Source organism: Melospiza melodia, chromosome 1 (genome assembly GCF_035770615.1).
Source record: "Melospiza melodia melodia isolate bMelMel2 chromosome 1, bMelMel2.pri, whole genome shotgun sequence".
Classification (NCBI taxonomy): Eukaryota; Metazoa; Chordata; class Aves; order Passeriformes; family Passerellidae; genus Melospiza; species Melospiza melodia.
The window spans coordinates 49,165,589-49,189,436 of NC_086194.1; the positions used below are offsets into that span (position 1 = coordinate 49,165,589).

The 23,848-nt window shown below is 38.9% G+C and overlaps 1 protein-coding gene across 26 annotated transcripts in view; it reads right to left on the reverse strand.

The window, feature by feature from the left end:
- ARPP21 (cAMP regulated phosphoprotein 21) overlaps positions 1–23,848 on the reverse strand; it is a 361,236-nt gene that overhangs the window by 74,722 nt on the left and 262,666 nt on the right. For 20 of the 26 annotated variants that reach the window (XM_063157213.1, XM_063157201.1, XM_063157239.1 and 17 more), the window contains 6 exons: positions 21,689–21,833; positions 20,397–20,475; positions 19,031–19,090; positions 17,963–18,103; positions 2,096–2,204; positions 187–288 (listed from right to left, as the gene is read on the reverse strand). In XM_063157213.1, coding sequence (XP_063013283.1) covers positions 187–288; positions 2,096–2,204; positions 17,963–18,103; positions 19,031–19,090; positions 20,397–20,475; positions 21,689–21,833 — 636 coding nt within the window. The remainder of the gene's footprint in view (positions 1–186; positions 289–2,095; positions 2,205–17,962; positions 18,104–19,030; positions 19,091–20,396; positions 20,476–21,688; positions 21,834–23,848) is intronic. The other 6 variants (XM_063157341.1, XM_063157332.1, XM_063157356.1 and 3 more) reach the window with 2 other exon arrangements.

Here is a 23,848-nt window from a genome sequence, read left to right on the forward strand (position 1 = left end):
ACCCTGCAGCAGCCAAGCTCCACACCTCTAAAGCTCCTCTGAGACCCTCTGAGCCAATCTGCTTTCCCTGTCACCTCCAGCCCCACAGGGCAAGCCCAGCTGCAGTGTTGTTGTAGGAGGGGGGCAAAACTGTCTGACTACCGGCGAAGGTATGGCACTAAAGAGGCAATTAAAATAACTACTCACATCTTGTGCAAATATTCTCTCCCTCACTCTCTGATACTCCTCTTCTCTCTCTTCAATTGATTTACTTCGTCTGTCATCTCTAAATGGAAGAATTCTGTTTTGCTGAGCAGAAAGAAAACCAGGAGGGTTATATAAGTTGAGCTGTTAAAAACTGCCATTAAGTAACTGTCAGCTGAGAATAATGAATGTTCACTTAAACAAATGAAGCACGAAAATGATAGCTGTCGCTCCTGCACAAAGAACCCTGTGAGACTGGCTCTCAAAGATTTCCAGTTAGATGCTGCACATGGGTTCATCGAGCAGGTGGCCAAAACAAGGCTTTCTGCACAGCTTTTGTGGACCCACCATCCTAAAATTGGGTGTCCTCAGCCCAGGTCTAAGTGCCATTGTTCTCAACTGCTAACATTTCTTGGTTCTCCTACCAGCTGTGAGGAGCAGGAGGGCAGGCAGCGGTGGGCTACCTAAGAAATCAAGGAAGAAAGAGGGTAACTAGGCTGCTGGAGCTGAACTGTAAACCCTAGAAGAAACCCACAAAGTCTGTGTGTGGAAGGAGAAGTCCCAGATACTCAGCACAACAGTTTTAATGATTTTCAAACTGTATGGAACCCTCTACTGAATTCTGGCTGGAAAAGGAAGGGCCATTTTTGCCTCTTGGCACACCACAGTGTGGGAAATGGCTGTGCCATGGGAAGGAGGAGAGGAGATGAGCCCCATCAGGAAATGCTTCACTGACAAATGGGTTTCAAGGACTGGTCCTTCTCCCCCTGCATCCCAGCACCAGGTGGGATAAGGTCATGCTGCTTTCCTTTGAGTGATCCCCACAGTCACCACACCCTGAAATTGCTTGGGGTTTGTTTTCAAAGCCAGCTTGTATGCAGCACAACTGGCAAGGCTGCCAAGTACAACTAAAAGTCAAGGAAAAAAGGGTGAAAAAAGGAAGGAAAAAAAAATGGTCCTTTACTGAAAACATGAAGGGAAGTGGCAACAAGAGAATCACTGGTTGGTTCCTCCGCAAACGTAGCCCTAGCAAAGAAACATATGCTGTCCTCTTACCTGTGAGAATTTTCTCATAAAATCAAATCACAACAGAACCATTTCAGATAGATTTTTTTTTTTTTTTTTGTTAATCTATTCCACATATACAGCTTGCACTGGATTGAAACAGCACAACACCCGCTTTTAAAGGCAGCACAAACACACACATTTCCCTGGCACTCCCCTACTCATCAAGCTCACCTAAGTTAAGGTAGTGTTATGGCACAGGCAACATATGGGGGAACGTCTGCCACAGTACATGCACAAGCAAGTAAATTACAAAGACAGTAAAAGGTGGTGAGGGCACAGGAGGAGGAAGGGAAGTAAAAGACAGACCTAATTTATTTTTGGTCAAAATGTAATTTAGGATGGTTTTTAAAAAAAACAAAAATCAACCTGGCCTCACCATCACATCTTTGGGACTTTTTTTTTTTTTTACACTTTTTTTTCCCTCTCTCCTTTTTGGGCTACATCAGTTCATCACTGGTCCACACTGAAATCCAACTCTGAACAGGTACAACGGAAGAAGGAAGCTACAGGGAGCGTAACAACTGCCATAGTTAGGCCAGACATTGAGGAATGCGACTGACACAGCCTCCCACGCAGCCCAGAGCCACTGGCATTCCCCCCCCACTGTGGGCATGCAGCAAGTCCTGCGCCAAGCAAACCACCCATGCAGACCCACACAGTGCCACGGCTGAAGCGGCCACGCTGGGGCTCGGAGCCACCCACGGTGGTTCGTGGGCCGGAGGAGGCGGGGAGGGGCAGCAGGGCAGGGGAGGAGGAGAGCAACAACAAAAGAACAACAATAACATCAGTCAGCCCACCTTCAAAAACAGAACAAATTTCAGCAACTCTCGAACCGAGAACCAACCTGATTGTCTTCTTTATCAATACTAGAGTTATCTCGCTTCAAGATAAATCGCTTCTGGGATTCTTCACCTTTTTCATCTTTTAAATGTTCAGAAAACCTTTGCTCTGGTCTGCCAGCAAAGTAAAACATAGCAATAAAAAAATCTTTCTTTTGGTTTTGCTTTGATCTTTATTTCTCAGTGCTCTTTGTTTTCACAGAGGCATTCAGTGCAAAAGCAGTTAACATTTGTGAGATGCTGCCTATAGCTGTCTGAGGCTGCTGTATCGCTGCTAACTGTTATTGCTATAAATAGCTTTTGTTGTTGTTGTTGTTTAGCAAGGAATGGGAATCCAAAGTCTCAGTCACTGAAATATTTAGACTCTCCTCACTGTGACTGAAGGACAGGGAAAACAAATTACCATACTGTATGTTAATTTGCTTCCTTCAGTAGCTGAGATCTCTGGCAACACTGCCGCTTAGTAAGGTCTATCCATCTTGAAAAGCAAGGAAAAAACTGGTAGGAATCTTCAAAAACACAAAATCAAAACCAGACACTCAAGAGTTCCCTCATTCCTGGTAAGCAAAACCAGTAAAGGGAGGGACTGATGATGTTTTGCTTAAACAAAATTTTATCTCATCACCACTAAGTGGGAAGAATACTCCAGAACAATCATAGAGCATCAATTAGTTCACCGATTCAAACTCATTTAATTATTTAGTTATTTATTTATAAAGTCAAACATCAGAGTTTTGGCTCAATGTTTTCAGGTTTATAAGATATTATGATGCCATTCCATGTTCTCACCTTGTGCAAAAAGCAGTATCTGATATCACCCCGTCTTGTGCAAAAAGAGAACTTTAAGAAGGAACTTTTGTGGCCAAGTTGGTCACAAAAGGCAATGCTTCGTAGCTTCTCCAGCCTGCACCATTCCCAGAGTGGTGTTTGAGCCTGTTTTAAGCCTGCAGTGTTTAAACCTGCAGAGTCTTAAGCCCAACCCCATCAAGAGGGTCACCAATGGTCTCAAGAACTGAGGTCACATTCCTATGCTGCCATCACCTGAGTGGCTATAACTGCACAAACTGTGTTTTAAAAGCAGCAATACACCATGAGATTTGTCAGGGAACACAAGCCTTGTGCTCAGTGCTGAAAGAGCTGCCAACTGCAGCGGTGGCAGGGGATGCTCATGTCTAGATACCCACACAAACAAGACATGAAGCTTCTGCTGACATCAATACAAGCAATGGTGAAGAAATCAAAAGGCAGAATTTAAAGAAGTAAGGGCTTTTGCAAATAAGAGTCCTCTACAACCTTTAAAAAAACCTCTCATCTTCATCTTATTTCAAAACAGAAAATTAAACCAGAAGCATAAATCAGCAACCATTTTGTTGTTACAGTGTTATGGATTTCAAATCAAAATACAGCACACATTCACGCCATAATTGCAGTCCATAACAATTCATTGTCACATATACAGGAAACAGTTGTAATAAAATGTAAGAAATTCAATAGTAAGGCACACCAGCTATCCTGCCTCTCTTTCTTTATGAATTTTGAGCACTTCCACATCTGCCCACAATTTGCCATTTTTGTGACAAAGCAACAAAACACGCAAAGCAACAAATCCCAATTTCCACAGATTTTGACAAATAAAGAAACCTCTGACCACCATCCATAGCTATAGGGCCCAAGTCACTAGATCCTCTGGTTGCCCTACTAGCCTTATTTAGGAAAAGCCCAGAGGATCCTGGCTCTCTGCATAGTAGTTTCATAATCTCATGAGTCATTCATTATGTTTCCTCATAAACAGAAAGGCTACAATGCCCCATTATTGGATTGCTACGTGGGTTGTTCTCCCTTTGCTCCCATCAATAAGCGCTATGCCTGTGCAGCCAGAAATGAAGATTCCTTCACTCATATATTTTGCTTTCACAGGACTATCTGAGAATTGTTATTTTTCTGGTTTTACATCCTGAAGCACAAACAAAATTTCTATACCATCAGTGTAAAATTTAGAGCTGTAAACTATCAACTGAATATCTATCATTTGCAAAGAAAAAGAAATTAATTAGATTATAAAATTCAGGGAAAAAGTCATTAGAAAAAAATCAGAGAAAAAAACCTTGAAAAGATTTTGAAAAAAATGTCTCCTCCAATTACTAACTTATTTAAGCAATAACATTCTTTTCATATTTCATAGCACTATTTTAAATTTTAAATCCCATTTTCAATTCATTTACTATTTATAGAATGTTTTTCATAAGAGAAAAATATATGATCAAACCACAAGTCAAAATTAATGATTCAGTAGGTGCCTGTTAATAAAATTAATCTGCAAGCTCAGTAGGTGATCAATCTCCAGTCGTCAAAAGAAATTTGCATGAGCAGAGAGACTCTGCAAATGTGCAGAGCACTCTGGAGCACCAGGGTACCTTCAGCACCATGAGAAGGTCCACTCCTCTCAGCCACCTCTGCAGCTCTGGGCCACTGCGACCAGCAAGGTCACAAAGAGCATGATCAGCTCAGTGTGGCATTCACATTCTCTGCAAAAATCTCTTAATCCAGGATTTTTCTCCTGGGAAGCTGAGAAGCCTCAGAGAAAAGGAAAACAATTCTTATCTCATTTTCTTCTCCTCTGTTTTGCTCATGTGGAACGTGTTTGGAGATTGTTTACCCAGAGATGATTGTTTCATTGGATTCTGGTGTGAGTTGTTTTGGCTCTTTGGCCAGTCAGGGCCAAGCTGTGCCGACATTCTGGAAAGAGTCATGAGTTTTCATTATTATCTTTTTAGCATTTAGGAAGTATCCTTTATGTATTCTTCAGTTTAGTATAGTATTCTTTAATATATAATACAATATTATAAAGTAACAAACTAGGCTTCTGAGAACATGGAGTCAGATTCATCATTCCTGCCTTTGTCGGGCATTCCCAGCAAATACAATAGCTCAGTTCATAGGGATGCAAAGCCTGAGGGAAGACTGTCATGTGAGATCTAGGATATCCCACCAGCAACTGTCTCCAGGCACACCAACGTGCAGGCCTTCCTCAAGCACCGAAAATCATCAGTATAAAGAAATGTAGACTATTTTAAAGAAGATATTCACACATGTGCTTGTTTTTCTCTTTAATACTGGCTACTGCATTTTCTTTTTCAACATCTATTGTACAAATAAATTATTAGTAGGATACAGATGGCAAACAATGTTTAAAACCAGTAAGTGAAACCAAATGTTCTGAATCACTTGGGTAGAGAACAGGTTGACTGAAATGGTTTTGGCCTGTTCCATGGATGGAAGCCAGGGTAAATTCCACATTCCCAGTTATAAAGTTCCCTGTAACAGCATAATGCATTTGCTGTAAGGAACCAGAGACATTGTGGTTATTCTGGGGAAATCTGTTACATTAGTTTAGGAATTTGCAGGGGAATCAACTGCTTAAAAACAAGGAAAATAATGCACAATTTTGTGTAAGATGTAGTGTAGTGTCATACAGTATATAATTACAATAATACAGCATATGAAGCGAATTAATGTGAGTCCTAAATTAATAACAATCATATTTACTCTTCTGAGCTTTTTTTGCTGATACTGCCACTAGTAGTCAGCACAATTTATCAGACTGTGTTCATGCATTTAAGGGAGTGAATTTATCAAGATTATTTTTAATATGGCATGAACTAAGTTCTTGCTGTCATCAAAGCAAGGTTTACAATTATTATTATTACTACAAACCCATAAAAAATCAGGAATTTCTTCACTATTACCACACTGGATACCTAAATTTTGTCATCAAGTCCTAAAAAAAAAAAAAAAAAATCATGTAATGCACAGCCTTTTTGAAGAGACATTGAGAACTTCAGAAGGCATCATCACTAACTCAACTACTCATCACTGTTTAGGGATCTTAAAAAAAAATTAAAAATCACATAACAAAACAACCTACAATACCTGTACTATACTGGTGGGTTGACCATGGATAACAGTACATCCATCTATTTGATAAGAGCCATGTGCAGGACAAAAGATATGCAAATATTTGCCTAAAAGCAGTGCTATCTACCTGTAAGACAGGATTTCATTTAGCCCTTTCAGTATTTAATTTACCCCCCATGGAATTCATGTACCACTTGAGAATCTCAAAGCCTACTAGTACTCCAGAAAAAGAAGTTTAAGGAAGAAGTACCTTTTAAATCAATGGGATTTTTGTAATTTGAGGACTATACTGAGAAAGCCAAAAAGTATGACCCAGTTATACCTTAAAGGCTCAGAAACCAACATAAAGGGAGAGGGAAAGCACACAGGCTAAAAAGATGTAAAGTCTGCTGTGTTTTTTCATTTGTTTTGCTTCTCTTTAATATAACCTTTTGATCACTCAAATTTTTATTACTTGACGATATGGGTGGAAGCAAAACATCTGTGCCCTGAAAATGCAACTTCACAAGACCACAACTGCATATGAATTCATTTCATATCTCTTAACAGTTCTCAGGTAGCTTACTCACCTTTCTGGCAATATGGTTCTGAACAAAATGCAGAACTATTTCTTCCTTCCCGGCAAAGCTTTTGATCAGGCACTACAAATGTTTAACAGAGACTGGACCTGAGAGTAACTCAGCAAATCCTCAGGGACAGTCCCCTTGTCACTCCCAGATCTGGCAGAAAGCACAGGCCCTTTGAGCAGCCAAGACAGCCTCTCCTCCCCATCCTGCCCAGAAAGGTAGCACCATGACATTCAGGTAGGTGCCACCAGCATATCTCCAGGTTGCCAGCTTCAGTAGGTGTCCTGCAGCACCCAAACATTTCACTATTAAAAGCTTTCCAAAACTCTCTGTGCATCTGTAAACTTCTGCAAAGTCTGCTCTCATCACCTTAGACTTTTCCTAATCTCTAATTTTTTTCCCCACAGTAAAAAGAGATCACTTTTTGTCAAGTGATCAGTTTAACCCAAGGCCAGACACAATATGTAATAGGCATCATTAACCCTACTACCCAGTGTTTTTCCCTGGCTCAGGAGCAGTTCTACATGCTTGTGTGCAATATCAGGTCCAGACCTGGGGGGAGTAGGCAGGTAGAATCTCATGGCAGTACTGTGTCCCCCTTTCTTGTGACTGTGCTCCTTCCCAGGCAGCCAAATCTTGATCATGCCAAATCTTTCAGCCTCACTTTGGTGTTGGCAGAATACTGTAATGGCCACTTCAAGGTAAGTTTCTTATTTCTGGGCTTGGAATTGTTTCATTGTGAGGGTGACCAAACACTGTCACAGGCTGCCCAGACAGGGGGTGGAGTCTCCATCCTAGGCATGGTCCTGGACATCATCTTGGGCAACTGCTCCAGGCAGTGCTGCTTGACCAGGAATTGGACAAGAGGACTTCCAGAATCCTTCCATCCTTAACCATGCTGTCATTTTGTGAAACACTTAATCAGTTGTACAGTAAAAAAGTCCATAGCAGAGCAAACCTCCATCAGTACCTTTTAGATGGTTTTTGTGTCTGTTCTTTCTTTTATAAGTTGGCCGTTTTCCTTTCTGATGTTATAGTTCCTTAAAAGCTGTGGGCAGTCCTTACTAAAGCAGGGCCCCAAAGGTCCTTTTCTGGACTCATTCCTTACAATTAAGTTTGTATTTTGGAAATGGTAAAGCTGGAGTAAGCAGCAAAGTATTTCTGTGTTTCAGGAAGGAAAAGAAAAGAAGATTTTGATGGCATTAGATGATTTTTTTACTCTTCTATCATTATGGTGATTTTAATGTGAGCTACTTCCATTCACTTCAGTAGAAGAGTTCCTCTCAATTTATCTCTGGATGACAGAAAACAGAGTTCATCCCTCAAGCATATTTTTCACACGGACTCTTTAAGGAGAATTCCTCATTACATGCTCATTTAATGCTTTTGATTCTGAGTCAGCCCTTGTAAGTGGTAATGAAAAAACCCCAAGCTCTAACTACCTTAACCAGGTATTCACTATTTAATCAAATTACCGATTTTAATAACATATTGCAGAATGGTAATAGCTATTATGATACACAGACTAAGGAAGTAGCAGGGCATTTCCTTGAGTCTGCCAAGCAAACTAATGCAGTTTCATAGACCTCTATTTGCACAGGAGATAAGAAATTAAATACTAGGGGGGAAAAAAGCCTGCACTCATTTAAAATAAGTTAATTAGCTCTGAAATAACTGTCTAAGAGTCAGGAAGCACAGACTCCACACCAAAAGGACAAATGGAAAGAGACAAGCAAGAGCTTTGAATGTTACAATTCTGAAGGCTTAGTCACTGCATCAGCACAGCTCACAAACAGTCTGGTATTGTCAGGGCTGACTTCTATACAGCATATAAATCTTTATTATGAGGCATATGTTTCTGACAGCCCCACAGCACACAGGCTGTTGCAAGATGCCTTTCAAAAGAAGCAGCAGCCTCACCATGTGTGGAAAAGATGGGTTTGCCATTACAGTGCCTGATGCAGTTAAAAAGTCTCGCAAGCACTTAGTGTATGTCATCTGCAAAAGCCTCACAGGTAATAGCCAGGCAGCTGTCTGAAAGAACTCCACACAGGAATGCAAGTTCAAAAGGGGAGATCACTAAGATGGGCAGGAGCCCAAAAAAATTGAACTTTGTATTTGCAATGCAATGTTAATTTAATGCATATTACATAGGGCAGCAGGTTAATATTCCTCTCCTGAATGAATGGCAACAAAAACCAAAAAATAGGTATGGTAATGGGGCTAGGAGTGGGAAAAACACCACCTGGGGTACTCTCAGAATCACCATCTGGCAAACAAAATGAATAACTGACCAAAAGGATCTTACAGAAGGATGCCATGAGGAAAGCCACAGAGCAGCAAGAGCTGATTCAAAGAAGTTGTGAAGATTTGGGGCACTCTTATGCAGGTGCTCTGATGGTTCAACAGTGTTTTCCTGTTATTTACACTTGTCTTTAATTAAATGGATTGCTCAGTCCAACATCACGTTGGCCTCTATTTTGAAGGCATGCTGTGACACAGTATGGTGACCTTCCCTGCTGTGCTAGTTTGTGAATATCTACTATATCTGCCTGCTGTGTGGTTTCTTTTTGGTTTTAGGCTGAAGGCTCTCCTAGGGTTCTGCATTACCACCATAGTAAAACTATGCAAGCATTACTGTCTCTTTGCTTTGCACCCTGAGGGGCAAAACCCTATTCTATCTGCAGTACAAATGCCTGTTTTGATCATGGAGGCACAGGAACATAATCTGAGAGTTAGAGAATTCACAGACCATGGAAGCAAATATAATCACTGTCAAAAGGTTCATCACCCAACTTAGTGAAAAAGGCAGAATTCCAGCCCATCAGTTTAAATTAGTGGATTAAATTCTATCAGAACAACATTTTTCAAGAACGAGGGCCTGAAATTGCACCCTTCAAATACGTTTCATGTGTTTAGGGTCTGATGGATGCTAAAACATGGTTTCAAAAAGCTAGAATGGGAATTTAAATAGAGATAATTGTTAAAGTACATTGCAGTTATATTATCACAACTTAAAACCACTCAAGATGGCATTGCAAGCATTTGAAGGTAAATGCCTCATTAACAGATTGCTGCTTTTATCATATGAGTCACTAAGAACTTCTGTTATGATGGTAAAAGCACATAAAAAGCTATAAAAGAAAAATCAATCCTGTACAAGATGGTTCTTCAAGGTGCTGCCTTCTCTGTGGAACGAAGGGGGAAATCTACAGAATCCAAATGCTCTACTTTCCCAGAATAAGACCATATATTCTTTATAATTTTTTTCAGAACAGCAGCTGGCCTCTAAACATGTTCAGCAATTATTAAACAGGGATGTAGAAAATCACAAGTTATTTTCACAGGCATTCTTCCCCTCTAATTGGGGTTGCTAATAAGTCTGGAAGGACTGAAAAAAGGAGGCAGGAATGCATCATGGAAGCATTTTTCCTTCAGTGCCTATGAGGTTTTATTATGTCACCTTTGCCCATCCATCAAGATGCTACAGAAATCTTTTTCATGCCAAATTACGTTGTGTGTGGAACAAACAGGGGGTCAGATTCTGAGGGATGTCAAAGATACAATCTAATGTTGAGGCATCACTGCACAATTCATGACCCTCACAAGCTTTCCTAAAACTTATTTCCAGAAAATCATCCTGGTTTAAGATATGGATGCAAAACCAGTACTTGGCTCCCTGAGCATCTGCTGGAGTGCAAACTTCAATATTTTGCCCAGTATCCTTGGGCCAGGACACAGGCTTTGAACACATGGGAGAAAGCCTGCAGGCCAAGGGAACATGGAAATACCAGCTCTTCTGACAGACAGGGCAGAAGCACAACGTCCTCTCTCAGGCAGAGACCATTTTAGGAGCTTCAAAATGCTCTGTTGTCCTCCTGTGATCAAACTAAGATTATTTCTTTACTGAGGGACGGGCTTCTGCTGCTTTCTCCCCTGTTGGATTTAATTCTTGATATTCAGGGTGTCTATTGAGACTGAACATCTTGCATAGTGCCAATTTATTTCCAGCTAATAGAGGCTCAAAAGTGGTAGCACAGTTTATTATGGAATTCATTAATATCTGATTTTAAGGATGTGGCATATTCTGTAAGTGGGTGAAAATTACAGTGTTGCATAACTGCTGTGATCTATTTAAAATTATACTTTTCTATTTCAGAAGTTCAAAAATTAACACGTAAGAGAGAGAGAAAAAGGAAGCAAAATCAAGATTTGAAGACTGCTGAATATTTGAAGATGGTTCACCAAAATCCAGCAGACTAACAAAGAAACTATCAGTCCTCTGGAAATGCCTCACAAATACACATTAATACCATAACAAAATTCTTTTTCTGACTTCTGCTTCATGCCACGAACATTTTTGCCAACTCTAGCAGGAAGACTCGTGGATCAGAAGGCATACTCTGAACAATCATTGGCCTGAAGAAGAGGGCCTGTTTCTAATAAACTGTCAGAGACAGCCTCACAAGGCTATCCTGGAAACAGCAAGCTGAAACAATGGACAAAGACTTCTCTAAACTCGTAATACTTTTTACATTTCTATGAGTCCTATTTCCGGTGTTAAAAAATGTGGCAGGCTACAGAATATTGCAAAAGACAATTATATAATAAATCTAAACCACCTCTAAAATTTACTTGCTCAAATTTCAATGCCTTATTTCTGAAATGCTCAGACATAAAACCATTACTTCACCTACTATGGATGCACTGTTAGCACTGAGGAAAGCACAGGGGTCATCTCAGATTTCCAGATCTCTCCCCAGTGATATGAAAGTGTAAGTGACCAAACAGCATCTTGATTAATGAGCACTTTCTTACTACAGCGTGAAGGAGCATAAGGATTAATTACTCATGCAAGAATGAGCTTCCTTCAACCAAATTACCTACTTGCTATTCCACAGCACTCCCTTCCTGGGCAACCTTCCATCTACCCACACAAAGCAGGTGACAGTAACCTTCTAGGTTTAATAAAACTTATACTATTAAGTAGAGTGGATTAAAAAGATTAAAAGGAAAAAAAATAGAAGAAGATATAACATAGATATCTTCTGATTAACACTTGACCAGTGTTTCATCACAGCATAGAACAGCTGTAAAAAGCACATGTCCACCTTCATTATAAACAATTTAGTTTTAATAAATTACATTAGATGAAAATTTAATATGGGGGCTATTAGAACTGGTTCATTAACCCTAACATCTCATTTAGAGAATAAGTAAATTCTTATGGGTCCAATATACAGTTTACACTGAAGAAAGAATGAAGGCAGTATTAAAGGGTCAAATTCAACTCAACTTCAAGTGTTCTACATATCTATGTTTTTTCATCTGTATCTTTCATGCAAAAGAGAAATATGACTCAAATAACAGAATGCTTGCTGAAAATAAAAAGGTCTCCTAATTCAACTATTATTAACAAAATAAACATTTTTTTCCTAATCATGTTAATAATTGAATCTCTGACTGAAGTAAACTGATAATTTTTATAATAAAAAACCCTCAAATCTATGAAAACGAATGTGATCTGTTACTTAAATGCTACACATGTTACAGTGTAGCTGCAAATTAAGTTTTATTATACATTATTCTTTTACTGATGTTCTCATTGAATTATTAGTCACATTACATATTAGTTAATCTTAATCTAAAATGTGTCAGCCAATTACAGTGTTATTTCTCAGCTACAGTTTCTTTGTTTTAGTTGCATACATCTACTGTGCACCCTTTTATTTCTCTACAGATTTGTAGCAGAGAACATGGTAATACTGACTGAGCAACAGAAATTGTATACAGAGGGGACATCTGGATATCTCCAGTTTCTGTTTATTTCTTAATAGTCAAGGAGTAACTCTTCTGCAGCAAAGATGGAAAAGAGGTAAGTACAACAGGAAAACAAGGTCCTCTGACTCCATAGCCCCTCTAAGAGAAAACAATGCAATGCCAGACTCCAATGAAAATAATGAAACCAGAAACAAGGGTGTTCGTGTATGCTTTCATGCATCATGTGGCTCATAAAAGCAATTCTGCTCCCATGAGATCATTCCTCTCAGTACATATATGATAATTAAGAATAGCATAAGGTGCTTAAATGCAGATGGAATTTAAGCAAACCATTTGCAAGGTAACCATTCTGGTTTACAATAGGGAAGGTAACAAAACTGTTATTCAAATGCTCTGGCAAACATCAAACTGCTTTGACTGAGATTTCACAAAAAAGGTATTCACTTTCAGGTATATATTTGTCACTACTCCCATATTGCTAAAATGTCCCATCCGAACAATAGCTTAGAAAGAAATTAAAGTCATTTACATTGAATACCTTACTCAGTCAAGGGGAAAGGCGTACTTTTCTGCATGCTCCAAAGGCTCTAACACTTGGTATCTCAAGAAAGCCTTCTTGGCACTTCAGCCTTGTGTAAAAGAAATTCTAGAATCAATTCTGCATTGAAATTGCCATGTTTAGTGAATGCCATTTTACTGACATGCCTGTAGGATCCTGTAAAAAAGTTCAGACTCTGAAGATAGTGAAATTGTTACAGTGCACCTCTACTAATATAGATGTTATCTACAGCAAAATCACTCAGTGAATACACAATACAAACCAAACAAGAACTTTTCTTTTTTGCTTTTGATTCAAACCACTCTTACACAGAGGAGGAAGAATAACATAGATTGTATGCCTAATTACAAAAGCCTTGCAGGTTATTCAAAGTACAACTTGAACATTAAGTCTCCTTTTGCTGATATAGTTCATTTCTAGATTAAAAGGAACCCCTGTAATGCACAAAACAGCTTAATATTTCTTAAAGTTTTTGAAGCATCTCAAAGGCAACAAAACACAGCCCAACTGAGCCAGCATAGTATTAACAGAGTAGGAAAAAACCCATGCATCACAAGGATTATAACTCACAATACTCCTGAAAAACAAAATAGTCAGAACTGAGGATGTGAGCATCGGTATGAAGTTCATAATAGCTATAAACACCCTCAGAATATATGAAAATGTCTAAACACAGCATTATATATCATAAGCATCCCACCTTCTCGATTCTGATGGGCCCTGCCACTCACATGTCTATAAAACAAGTACATGAATGCATGTGTGGGCTGTGGTACAGACATGCTTGTCACATGGCTGATGATCTCAACCAAATGAAAACCCTTTCAATTTACCAAGCACACCAAACATGTTTCCCCTACATTTCTCCACCTAGCTACAGATAACCCAATCAATGAATCTGATTGAACTAATACAGTTCACAATATGAATGGGTCTGCAAAAAACCTCGAAGTACTTCCAGTTGTTTGATAGGAATTACGAGGAATACGCAGAACAGAAGGTGGCACGTACACATTTTTTGCCCCCAAAAAGGGGATGCCCCAACATATTGCCTCAATTCCAAACTTCTCTTTATATCAAATTTCACTTTCTTAAGTTCCCCATACATTTCTGTGTATCTTTAGATAGATGACAGGCAGACACAGATGATAGACAAATATACATTAGAACGGTGACACAAGAGCAGTTTCATACTGAGCAAGGCAGACTTCCCATTTTAAGTAGTATTTGAGTTCTTTGACTATGGAAACAATATAACAACAAAATCCTCCTTGATTTTCTAATCAATTTTTCTCATATATACTGCTGAGAATAAGATTTCAAAAATTGGTTGATTTAGTTAGGCAGGACTTTGTAAGCACTTCATATGAAAGGAAAATTGGTTTTGAAAATCCACTATTCTCTAATGAAAGCTGGAATACAGAGACTTAACTTTATTAAGGTCAATAAACACTTAGGTGGTTGAGGTCCTCATTGTCTTTTAACATTTCATTTCTTAAAAAAAAAGCACTGAAAACAGCAGGCTTCATTCACATTCCAATAAAATTAAAGAAAAAAAAAAAGATATCTTAGATTCTTAGAGTAAGCTCTTCATTATAAATACTCTTCAGCCTGAAAAATTGCCATTATTGTCTGACTGCATTTTTAAGAGAGACTTCACCGAGAGTTCATGAAAGCTGCAGGATTGCACTCCCAGAGATTCAGATCCTAATGAATTTTTACCATCTTTTTTTTCCCCCTCTTTGTAAAGCAGCACGGATGAACAGGAGAAGTCGCAGCTCTCCCTCCAGCTATGACTTCTTCAATAAACACTTTCTCATGTTCCAAACCTCTGTAAAGTAGGTACTTTACAGGCATAGGTACATAAAAGTGGATGCACATTGCCCTAGGACAGCCAGTTGATGAAAGCCAGGAAATGCCCTGATCTGCTTCATTCATATGCTCATCCCCTGACTGACACACACTACGCCTTTCCAAGGCACCCATAAGGAACACTGATACCAGAGTTTTCCAACCAGCTCTTTCATCTCAAAACCATTAACTCTTTTGGCACTTGCACCTCCAAGCACCTGCAGGCAGCGAGCATGGGAGGTCTCTGCTGAGCAGAAATATTGCACCTCACTGCCAGGGGCCAGGGAAGAACTCATCACCTGCAACCAGGGAAGAACTCATCGCCTGCAAGTGGGAGCAGAGATGTGACATGAACTCTCACTCAGCCAAAGAAATAAACACAAGGTGCTTATTCAAGCCCACAGGGCGACACTGCAGAGTCATACGCTCCTCTCAAACAGGCAGAGAAGTCACAGCCAGTGCAGAATTTATGAATTCCTGAGTATGCAAGAATATTCTTCTCTCTACACAGCAGTAGCTAAAGTAGTTTGGTAACAACATGCCATAAAGAGATAATTTATTGCCCAAATGTAAATCTTCAGAGCATCTGTCTGTGGGGCCTCTCCATAAATTCACATGAAGCCATCAAGGCTCAGGCTTACAGCACAACATAACCACGTTGAACAGCGTTTCAGACGCTCTTCAGATTCTCTGGTATTCTGGATACTGTCCAAGCAGTAATTAATAGAGTCAACACATTCCCAGTATTTGGTGTTGATTTGAAACTGCACAAAACTGTCTCCTCTGAGAGCAGTGAAATGCAGAACATATGAAATCACATTAGACGCTTTCAGATGTGGAACTTACACAATATTTGCTGAGGATAATAAAATCTCATCAGCCCTTATTCATGGCAGATAATATAACAAACTATTTTCTGTCAGAGCCAAGGACGTTTTAAAAAAAATGCCATCTCCTCTAGTTATGAAAAGAAACAGCCACTTCACAAAAGCTTTATTTTATGGTAATATCAAAATAATGTAAATAACACACTGGAAGAAGCACAAGGCAATATAGGCTTCACATAATCCAGTTACCTACCACCAAATTACTGAAGAGGGAAGAAAGCAGCAGCTTGTGGCTTGTGTGGTGCTTGCAAAACAGCTGTAGTTACAGTCAACAGAGGGGCAAACCCCTATGTTTATTTCTGGAATATCTAGACAGGAATGGTGCCAGCACCAATCTTCAACGGCCTCACCTCCAGTCTGCAAGAGCACAGCTGAAAAGGCCATTTGATCTGTTATATCCCTACAAGATCCTGCCTGCTGAGCTTGCAAGAAGGGCAGTTCGTACCTAGCAAATGGCCTTGCTTGCTCTCTCCCACCATGCATGAAGCCACAGCTTCACCAGAGCACTCAGATAAAGCCCTGACTGTTGAAGAAGGCTTCAGTGTCCTCTCCAGAAGCATTTCCAACAGTGCTTCCAGTGCTACCTGTCTGTGAGATGAAAGCCACACAACAGAGCAAGGCATTTACAGATATTAATGTGTTAGTGTTATTCCATTACCAAGTCAACCAGGAGAAGGCAATGCTGCAAGGAAAGATCTGTAGCAGTTGGTGCACTACACCAGTGACAAGGATGTGAAGGGAAAAGGGAGGACTGTAAAAGAGAGAGGAATGCCTAAAGAGCACTCAAATATGATTGATCGTGTTCTGTTTAAGAGGGGACTCGTTTTCAGCTCAAAACTGAACACCAGATTGCTGCATACCAAGCTTTTTCTTACTCAAAACCAAAAACAGCCCTTGTAGGGGGCAGGTATTATCAGACCCTGAGGCTAAGCCTTTGCAGCCTGGGTGTTTTATTGAGCTACTCTAATTCTCTTGATTTCTGAAAATCAAACTGTGAGTGCATGCCCTACTCAAACCTTTAAAAATATTAATGCCCAAATGCTGTTTCACAGATATCCAAGTATCTCAGGGACAGCCCAGGAAAAGGATCTAAAATAAACTGCCCATTATCTTAAATTTCAGATAGAAGACTTTCAGGTTTCAGTGAAATAGCAAATACCAATGTATATTGATCTTGCAGAATTTGGTAGTGACAGAATCAGAATAAGCTGAGTTGGAAAGGACTCATGAGGATCACTGAATCCAACTCCCAGCCCTGCACAGCACCATTCCCAAGTCCTTCCACCCTTCTACAGGAGAAGCTAACAACATTAGAAAATGCTTTCTGCAACTGGATATAAATAAATCACCTAGCTACTGGATATATAAATAAAACAAATGTTTAGATTTCTCCTACTAATTGAATACAGGAAGTACACAATTTTCAAATGGGGCTTTCCTGTTCCAATACCAGATACCAAAACTTCATTACCCAGCTGTAATTACTTCCTCTTCATTATGTAGCTCATAGGTAGAGAGGGACAGGAAGGCTATGTTTAACACACGTGGCACTTGGCAGGATAAGTGATGGTGATTAGGCATGGATCCATCACTGCAGCTCATATCGAGTTTTGGTTAGCTTGATACAGTTTTGCCTTACAGAGCTTTAACCAGTCCATGGAGAAGCACAGAACTTACATCAGAACAGGTTTAACCTGCCAGGAATTCTGCAATGCATTTCAACCATCAGAAGGAATTTGTATTTCACAGAAACACTGTAGTCAAACAGTGAGATTTGAAGGGAAAATAAAGTGGAATCAAGATGGGAGGAGAAGAAAAGGGAAGGAATCACCATTTACCTCCACCAGGCAGTGGAGGGAAACCAAATCCTAAATAATCAGGCTGGGCAGAAAATGACTCTTGAAGCAGGCAGAGCCAGAACAAGGAAAGAGGCAATCTTCCAAATACATTTGGGCTATTTGTGATGTATCTGTGTGGCATCAGGTGGTGACTTCCAAAGCAAAGAGCTCACTTCTGTAGCAAAGTGATGGCACTAAGAAATCAGGAAAAGTGACATTCCAAGATACCTTGCTTTCTTGCAAGAAACCAGTTAGGTTGATTTCTCCTCATGTAACTTTATCGCCTTAGATAACCTCACCATGAGAACCCTGTCCTCCCTTCCCAATCTAGAAAACAATAAACAGCACTCACTGCTGCCACAAAAACAAACAAAAATTTATATATATATATAAATTACACCACATAGTCATGGTACAAACCAGCTCCTGTCTTGAGAAAGGGAACAAAGAAAAACACAACAGCATTGTTACTTACATTCTTGTATTGCTGGTCTTGTTGATAATCACAGATTTTCCAGTCTGATCCACATTGTGATCCATTCCAAAGTAAGCTGCCACTCTGTGCACTAGCATCCTCTGATAGGACGACATCTGAGGGAACTTTTTATAGTGATTACTATAAACAAAAGAAATTAATAGCATTGATAATTAGATTTCCCTCTAAGCCATAAATAAATGAAAACAGCAATACATTTGACAATTCAGTGAACAAAAATCTCACTGAAAACTTCTCTGTGATGCATTTACATATAAATGTTTGCTACAGAAAGGCTGAAAGAAAAAAAAAAAAAGGAATTAATCCTAGAATTTCTAATAAGTACATTTCCATGTGCAACCCTGGGACAAACAAAGCTCACGCTTCATGGTGCCTAGTCAGAGTTCTGAGTGCTGGGAGGAACTCATCCCCCAATCCCCCACACACACTCATGCTCCCTGCACAACCAATCCTACAGATTTGCTGAGACACTGGCAACACTTTCTGCCTTTCTCCCAAAGGTCAGATGCAGGGCAATTCTGGAAAGATCTAGTTTGGTAAACACCCCTTTTTTCCCTCTATTACTGACAAAATGGTTATTTCCTGGCAGCATAATTTTTTCCTCTGCTGCTATTCTGACTCTGCTGCTATTCTGACTCTCTAATTTTAAAGCTGCAGGAATATTTTATTATAAAGACAACACAGTAGCAAGAATCCCTCCACCTAAGCTCAGTTTTATTTTCCAATGCATTAGAATAACACAGCACAAAGGAAAAGCCATGAGATAACATATTTGATTATCCTCCACACTCAACGCTTTAATTACATTTTTGGATCTAAATGAGCAGAGCCGGTGCAATTACAACACAATGAAAAGCAAAAGGTTTTCATTTACATCTACTTTATTTCAAGCAGTTCCACCACGTGGCAGGAAACAGAAGCCTGCTCCTGCAGCGTGCCAGCCACAGCCCTCAGGAGCACTGCGGTCCACACGAGCGTGTCCCTCGCACAACCCACGCTGCGGCACGCGCACGGGACTCAACAAACCAAGCGTGGAACTCAACTTACTTGTTGTCACTAATAAAATCAATAATTTCCTGTTCCATTTTCAAGAGGATCATTCTGTCCCTGTCAAAAAGAAACGCAAGGATTTGCACCATCAACTACGAGCAGACATTTCGGAGGAAAATATTCATATAACGGTGTTAGCAAGGCTATTTTGCAAGTGTTATCAGTCATCTTGATTATAAATCAAACCTGCTTTTTTTTTTACCCTGGATCATCTGCAAACGACTAAAGCCTGCTTTTCTGCACATTCACTGACATACAGATTTCACTCCTCTATGAGCTCAGCTATGGTTTGAGAGTGCTTTCAGCCACAACAGGCTGCAATCAATGCATTGCACAGAAAGACTCTCACTGCTATGGATAGCTTTGGTCTTTTTTCAACCTTTTTTGATAGAAAATGAGATTTCCACCTAAGCCCAATCTTTTACAAGAAGAGCTGCTAACAACAGAAATTTTAAACATTTTTCCTGAGACATACTGGAATTCCAGAAGGCATTGATTTGCTGCAAAAAAGCTGGACACATCCAATCTAGTTAGAGAGCACAATGAAGAACATCACGTTTGAGCTCCGATTCCCAGGAGGCAATGCCACAGTATTTCTCAGGCAAAATGCTCTGGTTTTCACTGGAAGGTCTCAGATGTTCCTTTTCCCTCCCCTCCCTTGTCAAAAAACATTCAAAACGTCCCCAGCATATTTCCACACATTTCTATGCTGGAGAGAGTTCCATCATTCCTTAGTTCTTTTGAACTTTCTCATTTTGCACAGATAAAGCTATTGAAGGGCCTTCCATCATCTGTGCAAGGAGTTATGCAAGCTGTTAGGTACCCAGTTATTCCCAGTTCTCCTGGGAATAATTGCAGAATTACATGGCACCTATTTAACACATCCAGCTGAAATGAACATTGAAAATCACAATGTATAACAATGTTACAAATCTTTCCTTGGATGTTTAGAGGCGAATTTAACAATGAGATGGGCTTGTAGCTCCAAATGAAAACTATGGGAATACTGAGAGCAAAATTTGGCACCGAGCACAGGATTTTAATTGTGTGCAGCATTGCTAGAAGAAAGCTACTTTACATTCATATACAAATCTCCAACCGCAATAGTTATAATGTATTATTGCAATCACCACTTAGAGCCGTATAAAAGAAGGTAAGGAGAAAGACCAGATGTTACTGAAAGTGAAATTAAGCAATAGGTGATGACTTTTTATACCATTGCTCTCAGTTAACAGCCTACCTCCTTTACATTTTCCCTCAAAACCATCTCCAGAACAAATAAAACACAGTGTATAGCTATGAGAAGTCAAAGACTGCCAGCTACAGTTTCAGGAATGTCAGCTCTAATGCATGAAATACCTACCTGGGGTTATTCTTTAATGTGTTAATGAGAAACTCATGCAAATCTATGCCTGTTGAGTCTGTATACTCTTGACTGCAATCTGAAAAATAAAAACAAACAACCTCCACTCATTTATTTCATTTCAACAGTTCCAATTAACTATGCTATAAATCAAAATCCATTTTCCAGAAACAATCTGAAAGAATATGCTCTGAAACAAAAGCAATTTGGAGTTTATCCAAGAAAGATATACATTCTCAAGCACCAGGCGGATATTCACTGTTCCTCTGTACAACTCCAAGGAGAACACGGCACCAATTGCATCAATGACCAGAAAGTGCTGGTCATTTAATAACACAGAAAACCTTCAATGCCATTTAAGATCCTGCCAAGTTCTTCCTTTAAACAACTAAAAAAAACATTTTAAAATGAGGAAAGAAAAGTTTTATTCATCAATGTCTCTTTGCGTCACTTAATAAATGCTGTACACTCAGCAAATGAGGAATCATGCCAGTGGGAACTCTATTTGCATTAAAAGCCTGAAATCCAATGACACCTGGGAGTAGGCAGGTAATAGGGATGCGTGACAGTAGCCAGAATTAATTTTTCAGCATTATCTCCTGACTCAAATGTACACACACATCCTCAAGTTGGCGTGAACTGTGAGAACTCCATTGAAGCCAAATGACAATTCACACCGGCTGCAGATCCACACCCAGGTAGGCAATGATTATTTTTGGGAGATTACAATGCAACTTTATACCATGGAGTAATAAAAGGATTTTAAAAAGCAATGCCAAATTTAGCTAAAATGTCTTTCCTGAAGAAGTCTAGGTAGGTGATAATAGAAGATGGCAATGCGGGTTAAATGTCATGGATGAATTTCCTTGCACCATTTAAGATAAATTCTCCAGGAGAGACAAACAATAATGAAGAGGATTACCCTCTACTGCCTACACTGCACAAGTTACATGCCAATATATTATCATTATTCTAGATAAAAGAGTATTAATGTCTTATGCACTATATACACTTATCATGCAATCACAGATATATTTATATACTTAAGTGTTCATACCAACACAGTTAAGCATTCAAAAGATTGATTTTACATTAGAAAATAAATAAAATCCAACCTGATATTTGTTTGAAAAACATTCTTACACATATACACTTTAGGTTCTGAATTTTCTCAGTGTGTGAAAACACTTTTACTGTGTACATACACACAAATAAAGAAATACATCCATACAAAAATGTACAATCTTTTCTGCAGTGGTAATTAGAATAATTCAAATATTTTTTAAGTTCACCTTTTGATAACATTCTGATCTTGCTTTTTTCACTGTTTTTATCTTTATTTTTATCCTTCTCTTTTTCTTTCTCGGAGTCATCTTTACTAGATTTATCTTCTTCTTGAAAGCTAGGAAAACTTGAAAGCTGCAGTTGGATTGATTCCTGTTGGGGAAAAAAGATAGATAAATTATGGGCAAGATCCAGTATGCTTCCCATGGCTTCCAACCTGCAGATATCAGCATTAAACTATGTGTAGCTAGAAAAGTTGAAGCCAGATACATTTCTTTCCTATTTGAAACATGGCACTTTTTAGCCAGGTGAATGATGATATCTTAGAGGCCAAATTCTAGTGGTAAGTAGGCACTACTTCTCTAATATTTTGAATATTATAAAATTTAGGCTACTTCTATTAAGGGGGACTATATTATTCTGAACTTCAGTAGCTCTCCCTTATGGCTTTTCATTTCATATGGCCTTTCTTAATTATATCATTTAATACTGCATATGTTCTGTGATGATCAATGGCTAGATATCTGAAAAAGAAAACTTTTTTCCTTTCACTAGAAAGTCTGCAGATTGATATGAATTGTTTTGTACACATAAGTGCAGTATCAGGTAGATGGAGTTTTTTGGCTCTAATAGTAAAAGAGTGCCACCAAATTCCATACTCCATTGTATACAAGAGGGCTTGCTAACTTACCAGGTAATTCATATTTAAATACATATGCAGATGTGTCTTCTGCAAAAGGGGGGAAATGTGCCCTGTGATTTTTCAAGGACATTTTAGTAAGTGAACTTCTCTAAAGCATCACAAGTCCAGTATTTCAGAGACTATGAGTTCCTTTGAAACATACTTCAGCTTTAAAAAGTTATTTTTTAAGCAGTTTGAGAATTCAAGCTGGTTTGCATTTTCTAATTTCTTTAAAGAACTTGCATTCCCTGCTCACAACATTACTTTATACTGGTTTTGTTTCAACAAAATCCAAATTGTTTTCTTTTTAAGTTACCATGGCATAATTTATGTATTTCAAGAAATCCTACTCTGGTTGGACAAAATTGAAGGAAGCATACTTCTGTATTTTATTATTTTTAAGAAAAAAAGCCACCCCAGAAAACTATATGCTTTAAGTAGTGTAAAAAAGCAAATTTGAAGAAAGCTGTCATAAAACTCCCTGGTAAAAGAGTTTTCTTTAATAGAAGAAAATCACGCGTGCTTGATAATTTTTTTCAAATCATGTTAATGAAAACCTAATTCACCAATACTTGAGATTTTCAGATTTTCTTGAATGCTAGTGAATTCCCTTCCTTCACTATTTTTCTAAGAATACTAGCATACCAAAAGATCAATAGAAAACTTTAAAGTAAGGGGGGTGCTTTTAAGGAACCATTATGAATTTAAAAGATGTTTCCAGTAATTATTACAAATTTTACATTTCTGAATTCTTTAAAGAACTACGAATCAGCCATCACAAGACAAGACAAGATCCTAACGAAACAAGGCATGAGCATAAACATGCCACAGTAAGACAGAAATTGGTAACTTCTCAGTTTAATCATTACTGACTATTTGTGAAATTTGAATGTGGCACAAAAGACTTGAGATGAAAAGCATTGTAAAAGAGCAACAAAGACCTGGGCCCAAAATTTAACCTGACCTACCACCCTTCATCCCTACTTCTGTTTAGTCATGGCTGACAGTCTTACACAAAACCTGAGCCTACAGAGGCAGAGTGGGAATTCCTGGTCATTTGAGATAAGCATATATTGAGAAATGTTTTCTCAATTGCTCAGTTGTGCTCAGAGAACTAATGCTGTGCCTGCTTTCTTTCACTTCAAATGGCAGTTTGATTTCTCATTCAAACAAACTTTGGATCAACTATTTCCAAATAACCCCAAAGGATAAACTTGATTCCCTGCCCTGCCCAGAGCAGAGTGACTGTGGTGCTATCTTTTCAACAGGAGAAAAATGTAACTGGCCACGTTGTTCCCAGGATATTAATCCTAAACTTCACAGTGGTTCTTCAAAATGCACTGATGAAAATGACAGACTTTACAGAAAAGCACATATATGAACATACAGTAAATACTATTTTACATGTAACATAATACTGATTTATCTGCACTAGAAAAAACACACAAAAGGGCTGTAGAGTCGTGAAAGCAAGCTACTGTGTATT